At 34.1% G+C, this 14,697-nt stretch overlaps 1 protein-coding gene, 2 non-coding genes and 2 pseudogenes across 3 annotated transcripts; 2 read left to right on the top strand and 3 right to left on the bottom strand.

Moving 5' to 3' along the window:
• Positions 1–99, top strand: LOC137816750 (small nucleolar RNA Z266). The gene has a single exon (XR_011081865.1). It is a non-coding gene; the product is annotated as a small nucleolar RNA Z266 (small nucleolar RNA).
• A 209-nt stretch (positions 100–308) lies between these two features.
• LOC137816749 (small nucleolar RNA Z266) lies at positions 309–408 on the top strand. Its single transcript, XR_011081864.1, has one exon. It is a non-coding gene; the product is annotated as a small nucleolar RNA Z266 (small nucleolar RNA).
• A 2,746-nt stretch (positions 409–3,154) lies between these two features.
• On the bottom strand, positions 3,155–4,008 carry LOC137816215 (histone deacetylase HDT1 pseudogene; annotated as a pseudogene).
• A 1,492-nt stretch (positions 4,009–5,500) lies between these two features.
• LOC150029674 (histone deacetylase HDT1 pseudogene) lies at positions 5,501–7,656 on the bottom strand (annotated as a pseudogene).
• A 5,592-nt stretch (positions 7,657–13,248) lies between these two features.
• Positions 13,249–14,348, bottom strand: LOC137814589 (protein S40-7). The gene has a single exon (XM_068617403.2). The coding sequence runs from the start codon at positions 14,084–14,086 to the stop codon at positions 13,454–13,456; it is 633 nt and encodes a 210-aa protein (XP_068473504.1). The 5' UTR covers positions 14,087–14,348; the 3' UTR covers positions 13,249–13,453.
• Positions 14,349–14,697: the final 349 nt, after the last annotated feature.

Genomic DNA, 14,697 nt, shown 5'->3' with positions numbered 1-14,697 from the left:
TAAGGCAAGGATGATGATTCAATTAGATGTATGAAAGGAAAATTCCTTTTTGAATTCAAAATCTTGAGGCAATCCATTCATATACCTGACTTGCCTATATTCTAACTTTTCTTAGATAAGGTATGATTCAATTAATTCGATGTTAACGTAATTCTCCTTGGGTTTGTGTTCTTCGATACTGCTTGTAATATAACTGATCTGAAAACCATCTGTGTTACTTTCTTTTCTAGAAGATTAAGATTTTTTAAAATGGGTTTTGGTTGAATTTAAACTTGTGTTTGTTTGATTAAACAATTTAAGTAAATTTCATAAGGCAAGGATGATGATTCAATTAGATGTATGAAAGGAAAATTCCTTTCTGAATTCAAAATCTTGAGGCAATCCATTCATATACCTGACTTGCCTTCAATAAAAAATGACACTAGTCCAAAGAATTCACAAACATGTTTTATATTTTCCTAAATTCGTTGAAATCATTTTATTGTTTTCATTTTCAGTAATATAATGATGTAGAAATTAAGTCATTGTGGTTAAAGGTTTATTTTTACTTTTACTCTTTTACCAACTAACTAATGTAAGTATATTTTTTTCAGATTCTTAACTATTATTTGCTGAAAATATTTTTTTCATAAGAATGTTTGAAATTATGTTGGGTCAGCCTAATTATGATAGTAGTATTGGTCAGTGAGGTTTTAATGAGGAACTCATAATAGTGAAATAATTACATTCATATCCTTTTAGTAAAAGGAAAATGCTCTCGACTGTCAATAATGACTAATAACTAAAAGGAAAGTAAAATGTTTCTGGTCAGCGATTAAGGTAGAATTCAGTGAAGCAAATTCCTTTCAAGAACATTTGAACATTTATAAAGCGTAAATGTTCTTGATCAAATTAGAATTTAGATAAGTAAATCTTTGTTAAGAACACAGAAGCTTAATTGCACTAAGCGAACCAAGTTCTAATGTGTATAATTTTGCAATTGCATTAGTCAGCCAAGTAAGTGTTCTAATGTGAATAATTCTGCAATTGCACCAGGTAATGAAGCGTTGATTATAGTAACCAAATATGTGTCTAACGTAGCTAGTGGGTGCCCAAAACCAAATCTGTAACAACAATATGCTGAAATCTATAAGCAATGACCTTGATATGAATTGGAATGTTATGAACTTGACCATGACAAGCCAATTTTCCCATTCCCAATTGAAATGTAGGTGTTGGATTAACTGGTAACTTGAGAGATTTGATAAGTTTAGGTTGTACGAAATTATCCAGTTGTCTCCAGAGGAATTTGGGTTTCGATGCCATTAATATACCTTGTAAAATGGATTGTTCCTCTTGCTGATGCGTCTTTCAAAGCATTGTACGAGAGGTGGTGATGGAAGCCATTATCTGGTGGAGTGGTCGTGGCTAAGTGAGGGTAGTTTAACTCAGCAACAAGGCCGTCCATTTCTTTTGATGATAGAGAATATTTTTCTATCACATGTAAAACACAAGTCCTTTTCTCTACGAAATTGTATATCTGTTGGTGATAATTTTTTAAGGTGACTGGGTTTTGGTGGTGTAGGAATTAATGTTGGATGTGGAAGGAGATATGAACGGTTTCTCCTGACTTTGGGATGGGGAAAATATAGGTTGATAAGTTGATTTCGTGGTGAATGATGGGTAATGAGGTTGAGGTGAAGGCAAAAGAGGAACAAATTTTTTCTCAAATAGTTTGGCTAACGTCACTGCCTGGGATAAGGATTAAGGTATCCGTGCATTAACCTCCTTTCGCAGTTGTAGAATTAAACTGGCCACAAAACAATCCATGAGTAGCGAGTCATCCATACCAACAACTCGATTAGCAAGCTCAATGAAAGTATCACAGCATGCACCTACCGCAATATTTTGAGTAAATTTAAGTAATTTTGCGCAAATTGAAGGTGAATCGTTGTCGCTAAGGAACTGATACTACCCAAATCCATTAAAAGATGACCATAAATGTCAACCTTGAAGGGTCATCTCAACAAGCAAAAGAAGATGCCATCAATAGGAGGAATGGTCAAGGACCAAAGCACTTGAAGTTCTTCCTATTAGTGATCTTAACATTTGGGTCGTATCATGGAACCCCAATTTGGAATTTGATTGGACCGTTCCAACATTTGAAACCATGCCAGCTCCTTACCATCAAATTGGAACGATGCTATAGAAACCTTTTGATCGTCAGGAATGGAGTATACCAGAAAGAAACGCTATATAACCATTGGATGACATCATCGGTGGAAAATATAGGAATATCCACGGTCATGTGAGGTTGGGGCTGCAACACCGAAAATAGCTGACGGGAAGCCACATTGGACTGAGAGTTCGACCCATCGGAGCAGAGCGACTGCGAAGTGGTTGCGTCGCCGCTTTGATGTAGCAAAGATAAAATAGAGTCTAGTGCTTGTTCAACTTTCACAAATCGATCATTGTGTCCTTGGAAAAGCGTCTGCAACGCTTCAAAGGTTTGACTAACTTTGAGAAACTGCGTAGAATGGTTCATTAGGACCTCTATCATGCGTTTTACATTTGCTTGCATGTCCTTCATCCGTGTGTTTTCTGCCATGATGGGTCAATGAAAGCACCACTGAAACAACCCTGTAAAACCAATACCAATACTGGAAAACAGGGAACAAAGAACAAATTGGAAATGTTTATTTCAATGAAGAAATCGTCCACCACTGTCTATTGGCAAATTCCAAAAGTTCCAACAAAATTTAAAGGAAACAAAACAAGTGGTTCCTATTATATGCAGCCGCTAGCACGCAGATGCCCATGGATCATAATTTCAATCACCTGTGAAAAAGGTTAAGCATTCAGAAACAGAGGAAGAAACAAGTAATGCAGTAGAATATTCTGAGGGAAGGAAGGGACTCACTTTTTGCCTGCCTTTTCTCTTGCTCCCCACCCCTTATATTCACGTAGTCCTTTTTCCATTTGGGCTCCAACCGTTTTCTTTTGGATCTCCTCAATCCATCCACTTTTGAGAGGTTTGTTATGCCCTTCTGGCCCACATGTTTATGCTAAGGTGTATTTTCATTTTGGCCATATTGTTGCGTTGTATCATGTCCTTAAAATACTTTATTACATAGCGAAAAAATAATGAAGAATAAGCTAACAAACTGCAAAAATATCACTGACCATTGCGCTTTGCCTTGTTATGTTGTTGCCGACCATTATCGAAGTTGAAACTCTTGTTGCAGATTTTGCAACTGAGCCCACCAGACTTAGGACTCTTGGCTTCACTATTGGGAGCCTTTCCACCTTTCTTCGCGGAGTGTGGAGTTCCTGCATTTCCTGTTTTCTTACCATTAGTCTTTTCTAGAGTAGCATTTTTTGCTTTCTTGGAGGAAACAAGAGTTTTTTATGCAGACTCATTTGGTTTTTTCTTTCCTATATCCGCCTTTTTAAGAGGGGTTTCTTCATCATCATCTTTATCACTGTCAGACTCCTCGTCACTGTCAACATCATCCATCTCTTCATCAGAATCATCATCAGAGTCCTCGTTGTATTTCTATGGCTCAACAACCTTGACTTTTTTTATTGGAGCACTAACTTTGGCATCTGGCTTTTTAGATCCAACGGCCTTCACTTCCTCAGCTTTTTTTTTCCAGGTTTTCCATTCTTTGTGTTAACCAATGGGATATCTTCATCGCTATCAGTAAATTCATGCTCCTCACTATCATCGCCAGAGTAATAAGCCTTGTATCCACATAAATGAACGCTGACATTCTTTGAACTGTGGGATAATTCAAACTCCTTCTCCATAACCAATTCCAGAGAAATTTGAGTAATTTTCTCCTTGGAGAGGGTTCCCAGGACAAACTTCTGCTCACCAACCTTCAAGTACACAACCACAAGCTCATTTGGTTTTTCCTTCTTTGCCTCACCAAGAGTAGCCTGAGAAAGGTGTATGCATGCCTCAAATTCAGTTGGGTCTACCTTAACAGACTCCCCAACCTTAATCTCAGCACCCCAAAACTCCATTCAAAGAACAATTGAAAGAAGCAGTAGAAGTAGGGTTCGAGGAGTAAAAGAAATCAGAGGTATTGGCGGGGAAGAAGGCTCTAATCATTCCATTCTTCTTACCAATCATTCCCTTTCTCTTCCACTCTCCCAGCAACCCCACTATCGATTTTCTAAAAAATGTCAAAACCTTCACGAGAACGATCAAGAGAACGAGCAAGAGGTTGTTCATTACAAATCTTACTTCCTCTATACGATGGAGATTTGGCCAAAGCACGAGATTTGTGAATTAATATCAAGCGTGTGAATATTGAAGATAAAGGGTTGAGAAAAGTTTTGTACAGGAAAGGGGTACAAATTTTGAAAATCGTGTATATAGATGGGATGGTCATACTTCCAACTCCAATTACTATGATTTGAAGGACTTGTTCATCGTGGATGTGGTCCTCTTGGTATTCCATCTACCAGATATGCTTTTCTTAGTACAACTTCCAACAATTCTTGGGTACCAACGCCTTCCACTGCTATACTCCCACCAGGCTCTCAGGGTGAATATTATCGGTACGAAATATTTGCCCCGAGAGGTGTTTTAGTTAACGGTACCCTTAATTGTTGATATACTTCTCAACAAGAAGTATGTTTTCCTGGGGGAATATTTCCTAAATATATTCGATCATGTATCGTATACACATTGACACAGTTAGCACGTGAAGACAATTCAAGGTTTGATACATCTTATTTTTTATTATTTTTATAATCCCCTAATATCATCAATCAATAACTATAAGCTATTATATTGTACGGGTTTGTGAGGAAAATGAGACAAAATTTATTGATCAAAAACATGATTTTTAATTCATCATTACATCCAAGGTCAATTCGTTACCCGAAGTACAGATACAAAGGCCATGATGATGGTGGTCAATATAAAGACCTACCCGTAGTAGTGTTTCCACCCGGCTAGGGGAAGAAGAGAGATTATGTTGGCAGAGATCAAAGTTGGTTTCATTCTACATGGCTATTCTCACTCTTTTGATTTGGGTATTACTCTTCTAATAGTTTGTGAAATGTCTTTTATGCATAGCAAAATTCAAGTGTTTGTACTGTTGTGTTGACATATAATTTTTGGTTTCAATTTTTGTTTCAATTTGTGCAGAGGGCAGCAGTTGTTAGGCAAGAGCTTGCTAAGCTGAAAAACAGTGCTTAGGCATACTTCCATGTGCAATTTCCTAATTCTGTTATGAGTTTCTTTCAATTAGTTTACTTTGGTTACATGGGTTTTATTATGTATCATTGACAAATTTCCTAGAAATGTTTATTTTGAGATCTTTTGTGTTACTAGTGGATTAATGCCAGTTTTCGCAATCTCATTGTTATAATATAGGGTGCCTCTTTTTGCAATTGTTTGATTATTGGTTTTTCCTTCTTTGCCTCACCAAGAGCAGCCTGAGAAAGGTTTATGCATGCCTCAAATTCAGTTGGGTCTACCTTAACAGACTCCCCAACCTTAACCTCAGCACCCCAAAACTCCATTCAAAGAACAATTGAAAGAAGCAGTAGAAGTAGGGTTTGAGGAGTAAAAGAAATCAGAAGTATTGGCGGGGAAGAAGGCTCTAATCATTCCATTCTTCTTACCATTCATTCCCTTTCTCCTCCACTCTTCCAGCAACCCCACTACCGATTTTCTCTGGTTGTATTTCTCTGGCTCAACAACCTTGACTTTTTTTGTTGGAGCACTAGCTCTGGCATCTAGCTTTTTAGATCGAACTGCCTTCACTTCCTTAGCTTTTTTTTTTTCAGGTTTTCCATTCTTTGTGTTAACCAATGGGATATCTTCATCGCTATCAGTAAATTCATGCTCCTCACTATCATCGCCAGAGTAATAAGCCTTGTATCCACATAAATGAACGCTGGCATTCTTTGAACTGTGGGATAATTCAAACTCCTTCTCCATAACCAATTCCAAAGAAATTTGAGGAATTTTCTCTCTGGAGAGGTTTCCAGGACAAACTTCTGTTCACCAACCTTCAAGTACACAACCACAAGCTCATTTGGTTTTTCCTTCTTTGCCTCACCAAGAGCAACCTGAGAAAGGTGTATGCATGCCTAAAATTCAGTTAGGTCTACTTTAACAGACTCCCCAACCTTAACCTCAACACCCCAAAACTCCATTCAAAGAACAATTGAAAGAAGCAGTAGAAGTAGGGTTCGAGGACTAAAAGAAATCAGAGGTATTGGTGGGGAAGAAGGCTCTAATCATTCCATTCTTCTTACCATTCATTCCCTTTCTCCTCCACTCTCCCAGCAACCCCACTACCGATTTTATAAAAAATGTCAAACCCTTCACGAGAACGAGCAAGAGGTTGTTCATCACAAATCTTACTTCCTCTATACGATGGAGATTTGGCCAAAGCACGAGATTTGTGAATTAATATCAAGCGTGTGAATATTGAAGAAAAAGGGTTGAGAAAAGTTTTGTACAGGAAAGGAGTACAAATTTTGAAAATCGTGTATATAGATGGGATGGTCATACTTCCAACTCCAATTACTATGATTTGAAGGACTTGTTCATCGTGGATGTGGTCCTCTTGGTATTCCATCTACCAGATATGTTTTTGTTAGTACAACTTCCAACAATTCTTGGGTACCAACGCCTTCCACTGCTATACTCCCACCAGGCTCTCAGGGTGAATATTATCGGTACGAAATATTTGCCCCAGGAGGTATTTTTGTTAACGGTACCCTTAATTGTTGATATACTTCTCAACAAGAAGTATGTTTTCCTGGGGGAAGATTTCCTAAATATATTCGATCATGTATCGTATACACATTGACACAGTTAGCACATGAAGACAATTCAAGGTTTGATACATCTTATTTTATATTATTTTTATAATCCCCTAATATCATCAATCAATAACTATAAGCTATTATATTGTGCGGGTTTGTGAGGAAAATGAGACAAAATTTATTGATCAAAAACATGATTTTTAATTCATCATTACATCCAAGGTCAATTCGTTACCCGAAGTACAGATACAAAGGCCATGATGATGGTGGCCAATATAAAGACCTACCCGTAGTAGTGTTTCCACCCGGCTAGGGGAAGAGAGATTATGTTGGCAAAGATCAAAGTTGGTTTCATTCTACATGGCTATTCTCACTCTTTTGATTTTGGTATTGCTCTTCTAATAGTTTGTGAAATGGCTTTTATGCATAGGAAAATCCAAGTGTTTGTACTATTGTGTTGACATATAATTTTTTGTTTCAATTTTTGTTTCAATTTGTGCAGAGGGCAGCAGTTGTTAGGCAAGAGCTTGCTAAGCTGAAAAAGAGTGCTTAGCCATACTTCCATGTGCAATTTCCTAATTCTGTTATGAGTTTCTTTCAATTAGTTTACTTTGGTTACATGGGTTTTATTATGTATCATTGACAAATTTCCTAGAAATGTTTATTTTGAGATCTTTTGTGTTACTAGTGGATTGATGCCAGTTTTTGCAATCTCATTGTTATAATATGGAGTGCCTCTTTTTGCAATTGTTTGATTATTAGTTTTTCCTTCTTTGCCTCACCAAGAGCAACCTGAGAAAGGTGTATGCATGCCTCAAATTCAGTTGGGTCTACCTTAACAGACTCCCCAACCTTAACCTCAGCACCCCAAAACTCCATTCAAAGAACAATTGAAAGAAGCAGTAGAAGTAGGGTTTGAGGAGTAAAAGAAATCAGAAGTATTGGCGGGGAAGAAGGCTCTAATCATTCCATTCTTCTTACCATTCATTCCCTTTCTCCTCCACTCTCCCAGCAACCCCACTACCGATTTTCTAAAAAATGTCAAACCCTTCACGAGAACGATCAGGAGAACGAGCAAGAGGTTTTTCGTCACAAATCTTACTTCCTCTATACGATGGAGATTTGGCCAAAGCACGAGATTTGTGAATTAATATTATACGTGTGAATATTGAAATTTTTGAAAATCGTGTATATAGATGTTATGAGTTTCTTTCAATTAGTTTACTTTGGTTACATGGGTTTTATTATGTATCATTGACAAATTTCTTAGAAATGTTTATTTTGAGATCTTTTGTGTTACTAGTGGATTGATGCCAGTTTTCGCAATCTCATTGTTATAATATGGGGTGTCTCTTTTTGCAATTGTTTGATTATTGGTTTTTAATGATTAATAAAAATTGAAATTGTAAATATTTTAGTAAATATTATTGTATTATTGGTTTTTGATCATTGTAAATATTTTAGTACCAAGTTAATAAAAAATGTATTCGTTAGGGTGGTTGATAAGCTATTAATGCAGCTAACGAGGAAGAGGGAACAATGGAGATTCAGACACGTACTTTGGCAGGTATATCAAAATGAAACAAATTTCTAGCAGTTGCATTGAATTCGAATTCACTAAAGATACAAAATTTTCAAATCAGAAGCATGCACAGCTGGAGAGTATTATCTGCAGACATATGGGATGAAAAACTCCTCTGAGTGACTCAGTTGCTTGGTCTTTTAATATAACTCATGTATTATGATTCTCTAGAAACTTCTTAATCATATGATTATTATTGATAATCATATCCAATTCTATGTGTAGCCTTTGTAGAGTTGCTCAATAGAGTAAATATCACTTATTCTTTGATTGTGCTTAAGCTAATAAGTTATAGACTTAGATTTATCAGGGTTCTCCTGACTTTACTTATCATTCTATCGATCATATAATTGTTTTTAATTCTACTTCAAGTAGTCATATTGTTAAGGATATTAGATTTGCCAATATTACTTACATTTTTGGATTATTTAGAAGCTTAGTAATAATGAGAGATCAAGCAATGCATTCCTTTCATTTTGCTTTATATTTGGTTAAATGACATATTCAAAAGACTGATAATAGTTCTACTAAAGTATGAATAATGGTATTGCTCATATGTTTGTTTTAAGTTTTTTTTTACATTCAGACCAGTGCAAAAAAGGCTATTCAAAATAATATGGATGGAGTTAGAGGCAATTTGGGGTATGTTACCAATGAGGGTATATTCAAGGGTAGCGTAGGATAACACATTGTATTTTTTTTGTTATATGGAAATTCAAATATGTTATATGTTGAGTTGAATGCAACAATTCTTGTTGTGGAAATTTCACAGCAAAATAATTATTCTAAATTTGGTTATTCCTTATTAGTATTTCAAACTTTTCGTAATTTCTCTATTGTGCCTTGACTTCTAAAGTCTCTTGAAATAAAGTGTCTCACGTATTTGAAGGTTAGAGTGTCTCACATATTTTGTGAAAGTAATAGGTATGCTTATCTTTTAGCTAATATTGAAATAAATTATTATTATTATTTTTTTTTTACCCGTGGTCCAAAAGTTGGATATTTTTTATGAATTGTTACAACCTCTCATAATTTAGGTTTCCTTAGCCTTTTGGGTAGAAGTCATTCTCTTTGCAGTGAGTTTGGTTTGATCCCTTATATTTACTTTTACTTTATATATATATGCCTAATGTGATTTATATAAAAAGAAAAGAAAAATAAAATTATGATAATTAATTTAATAAATTATAGTTGTTTATTAACTTTCATAAATTGTTTGTTTTTGCGGATAAAAATACGCAAAAATATTGTTTAGTAAGAGATGAGAAAAAAAACTTAAAATTTAAGAAGAATAAACACATTAATTGATAAAAAAACTAAGACTTAAACTATCTGTTTAAAACGGTAAAGAAAGTTTAAAAAACTATTTTTAATATATTAATCTTGTATAATATAATTTACTTTTATTAATGATTACATTTTGTAAATAACTAATTAAAATAAATATTAAAATAATAAATTAATATTAATATTTTATTTTAACAATATATTTAAATAAATTATTTTATTTAATATTAAGATTTAAATTAATTTATTATCATTTTAAAATATAATTATTTATTTTAATTTTCTTTACATTTTAAAATTATTTTTTACATTATTTTTTAAAAAATCATTTTTTATCAATTAAAAAATTAAAATTTCGATTACACTCATCACATCACTCCCAAATTTTCATAATTTTTCACTAATTTACCTTAATCCCAACTACTAAACTTTCCTCACATTTTTCTTCAAATGTCTCAAATTCACTCAATCATCCAAACAAAACATTAAACTTATTTCATTATTTTATTAAATAAACATTTTTTTAATTCATTTTTAGTTATTAAGAATTTCATTTTTTTTGTTGTATGTTGATTCCTAATCCTGGTTTCATGTTGTAATATGCACGTTACTAAATGTAATGGCATCATGGAAAACATGTATCACAATTGAGAATAATCATTCCACAAACTTACAGCTTTATTGAACGACCTCAAATTGTATTTATAATTTTAGTGAAAGACAAACGCTTACATATCATTCGAGGAAGTTAGTTTAGGATAGAGTTTCTCTTAATAAGTTGTTTTGAACTTTTAAATTATGTGATGATTTTTGGTATTAGAAGTCACTTCTAACAGAATTTTTTTTATGCTAAATACAAAAGAATTTTATACTTTCCATTGTTTATTATAGTAAAAGGTGATATCATTTATTACATAAGTATGCTACACTAACAACAAGATGATATGTGTCTAATTTTGAATCATGATGAGTTGTTTATATAAAAATTCAATAATACCCTTCTTAATAGAGTTTTTATACATTGGTAAGTATTGTACTTTATAACATGTGCATAAAATACATGTCATAAATAAAAAAATATTTGTTTTATTAGACAATAATAGAAACACATAATGACTTACCTTGAAAATTTAATCAAATTGGTGCTAAAATCCACCAGAAATCTCCCAATATTTTTCTTGGTAATTTTTATATGAAAAAAAAAATGTGACAAATTCTTCGTGAAAAGACAAAAGTGAAGGTGACCACAATTATTAGAGTTGACATATCTATTCTAAAATTGCAAGCAATGGAGTGAGGATGTACAATAAAAAGATGAAAACTTAAATTTACTTTCTTTGATTAATGTGATACAATATTTCAAACAAAAAATGATAAATTTAAAAAAGGTGTAACCCATAAGATAAATTTGCACTAAAACTATATTAAATATAGTGTGATTGTGAAATGTTTCAAAAGATTTACTTATCATAATTACAGGTAATTGTTACATGCAAACATATTTACAAGATGTCCATAATTTAATTCACACATTAGATTAATTTTTAAAGGTCGATAACAATTTGTTTAAAAAATTAAGACATAAATATTATTGGCCACTATATTAAGGATCACAATTATATTCCAATAAAAATACAAATAAGTTGTAAAAGTCAACCTAAGTATAAGAACAAAATAATTTTTCGTATATTATTAATCATTATTTAATCAATAAAACCTTTAACTTAGTTTTTCAAATTTTATGCATCGTTCACAAGTTTATGTACAAAAATTATAGACTCATAAATGATATCGTTAGACTTAGTTACATAAATACTAAAAAAGCAATCAAGACCAGAAAAAAGTAACACTAGTATACTTAAAAGAGAACAAAACAAGTGACATACTCAAGAAACTTTTTTTAAATTTTTATTTATTCCAGTTTTGAGACACCATACATTCCATAAATAGTTTTGTTAGATTGAATAACATAAATAGTACAATATCAAACTAAGGTTAAAAAACTATACATACTTATAAAAACAGATTTTTTTTGTCAATCAACTAATTTAATACAACTTAAATAAAAAATCTTTAAAAAGATATACTAAACTACAATTTATTAACAATAATAATAAAATGTTCAAAATTAAAACAAATAATAATAGTATTTTTCCAATTTATTAATTTCAGTCTGACATTAAAATAACTATTATAGATTTAACTTATAAAAGGAATATTTTTCATTTATTAATTTTATATTGATATACTTTTGAAAATAATTTTCAAAACATTATTTAAAAAAAGTCATAATTCAGCACTGTGGAGCCTGATTTTGGACTTCGAAAAAATGTTTGGGCTTTGGTAAATATATTGTGAATAAGTTGTGTTTTCTATACATTTTTTCTTAAAAAAAGATTTTTACGAGAGAAAAATTGAAAAAAAAAGTATATCACGTTTTGTAATTTGTGTAAAAGAATCTTAATCGGATACTTAATAAATCCCTAAATCTTAAACGACAATCAAGAAGTACCTTAAAACAAATGCTTAAGTGTGTGCAAATATATATCTAACTATTGGAGGTTTGAGAATTATCTAAATCTAAATATACCTTTTTCAAACTAAAATAATTTAAGTATCCTTTTGCGAGCAACTTGAGATCCAATTTATTCCATTAAGCCGTTTGATGATCACGGGGCAGTATTATAAATTTAATCTTGTGACACAACATTCTATTTTTCTGTAAAACAACACAGAACATGTGTTTAGATTAATTGACGATGAAACTTTTGTCGAACTTGCTTCCTTGGTTGAAGAAGAAATAAAACAGTTTAAATTATGAAAACGATTTGTCCATTTTCCATGACTGGTAATACCACTTCAACACGCAACTTCCCGAGGCCGTGAATCGATGTAGTTGCCCACAACTTTGTCCTATGTGGGCCAAACAATGAATTTCACCTGGGCAAAATTCATGATCTATCCAACACAAGTCAATGAACCAAATCTTCAACTTGTACATTCCCCAAGCAATGCCAATATTCTATACTGCATTCCCCAAGAACATTTTACCCAATCAATTTACCTACACCATAAACATCTGCATTGTACGATACGTAATTCGGCTGAAAGCAGAGAGAGAAACAGAACATGCAGAAAAATGGAATGCCATTAACAATCAGAACTATTCCAGATCAGAAAATTACAAACCAAATAAGTGGCATTTAGATTCTAACAACCAGTAATCATGGTTCTTTATTAAACTTAATAAGAATCTAATCCCTGGTGTAATATTCATAATGGAACATGTTAACACGAATACGGACAACAATCTCACCAACTCTCCAAGCTTTTCAAAGCACAATCATTGTACTTCACCTCCTTTCAAAGCAAGTAGAAGATGTTTACAATCACATGAAAAGCACCAATTATGTGATGAGTATTCACTCCATTCATCAACACAGGATTGTTTCATTAATTTAACTCTGGAGATTCGACTTTCAGATACAGTGCAAATGAAGTGTGGTAAAAAACAGGGGACATCAAAGTTTAGCCATTTAAATGTCTCAACTTAATCGAAGGCAAAACCGCTAATCCAATACAAAAATGGAGAGAGGAAGAGGGAGAAAAAAAAGATCAACTTTATCCAAGTTTGGTCCAGCAACTTACATTGTTTCCAGATTCTATATAAAACACAGAACAAAAAGAGCATCCGAAAATGAAGTTACATGGAACGATCATCGATAGAGCAGAGAAGCTATCAAAATTTAACTTCGCCGCCTAAGCAGGAGGAGAGATAGAAATGGAAAATAGGTCAAATTAAATTAATCAATCGAGAAAACCGGTTTGGCGCAAAACGGCGTTTCTAACCTGACGGAGATCCCTCCCTTTGAGGGTTCTCCCAACTCCTTCCAGCACCGAAAAAGTGGTTTTGGGCGAAACGCCAGAGCCTCTCGCCACGATTTCGTGCGGCGGCAGCATCTCCTCATCGTCATCGTCATCGATCACGCGCGCGAAATCGTCGGTGTTGCGGCGCCTGGAGGCGCCGGCCGCAATCAGAATAGGGACCTTGACGGGCGCCGATTGCTGGAACTTCCTGGAAGGCGCGGACTGCGCGAGGTAGTCCGAGGCCGGCGGCCTCGGCAGCGACGGAATCATCATGCGCGAGGAGGTTTGAACAGGGGACTTGCCGCGGAACACACCGCCACGGGAATCGGGCTCCGTGAGCACAACGAGAATTCCGGAGTCGACGGGGCGATCGAAGTTGCGGAGGCGGGGTTTGGACGAGGGCGCGTGGTGTTGGGGTTCCGATTCAGATGAATCGGCGGACCAGAACAGCTCAGCCTCGCTGAGCTCGTCGGCAGGGGAGGGGGAAGCGGTGGCGGTGGCGGGATAGGGACCGAGGAAGCGGTCGGAGGAAGAGGAGGAGGATCGGCGGTGGAAGGAGGGTGTGGGGTCCATTAGTTGTTATTTTGTTTGGTTGGTGTGGGGATAGGAAAGAGTGGAAGAGTGAAAGAGAGTGAATGGGAAAGAAAATGAGAGATGGTGAATAATGTGGGTGATGTGGCGGAGGGTCGCAGCAGAGTGGTAAATACAACGAAAAGAATGACAAAATGGGTAACCTCTTCTTCATCGCTGACGTGGCAAAAGACGTGTCCTATTTTCTCCTCCTACCTAGTTTAGGTCCTTCATTGAAATTCAAACACAAGAATTCAAAAATTCAAGTCACTCATTCAATCAAACAACAGGGTCCACCCTACCACTTCAAACAAACTACACTCAATTTCTTTCTACTCATTTTTTTTTTTTTTCTGTAATTTTATATATTTTTCAATTCGATTAATACTTTTTCCAAAAGTTACTCTTAATTCTCCTAGTTTTTTTTCCATAAAAGGTACTTTTTTTCTCTCTAAGTATTCAATAAACTTTTGGTCAATTTATATATTGAACTTGACGTATTCGCACTGTTCCAATTAATATGAGTTTACAAATTATTTATAGAATAATTAATTATTATTTACATTTTTAATAAGACTACGAGTTTGTAATTAATAATTATTAATATTTAATTT

Source organism: Phaseolus vulgaris, chromosome 1 (genome assembly GCF_051622355.1).
Source record: "Phaseolus vulgaris cultivar YP4 chromosome 1, ASM5162235v1, whole genome shotgun sequence".
NCBI lineage: Eukaryota > Viridiplantae > Streptophyta > Magnoliopsida > Fabales > Fabaceae > Phaseolus > Phaseolus vulgaris.
The sequence above is the reverse complement of the archived record's forward strand: the minus strand, read 5'-3'. Positions and strand labels throughout refer to the sequence as shown.

What these genes read in the sequence shown, in the direction of transcription:
- LOC137814589 (XM_068617403.2), bottom strand. Translation starts at nt 14,086, where the DNA reads ATGGACCCCACACCCTCCTTCCACCGCCGATCCTCCTCCTCTTCCTCC.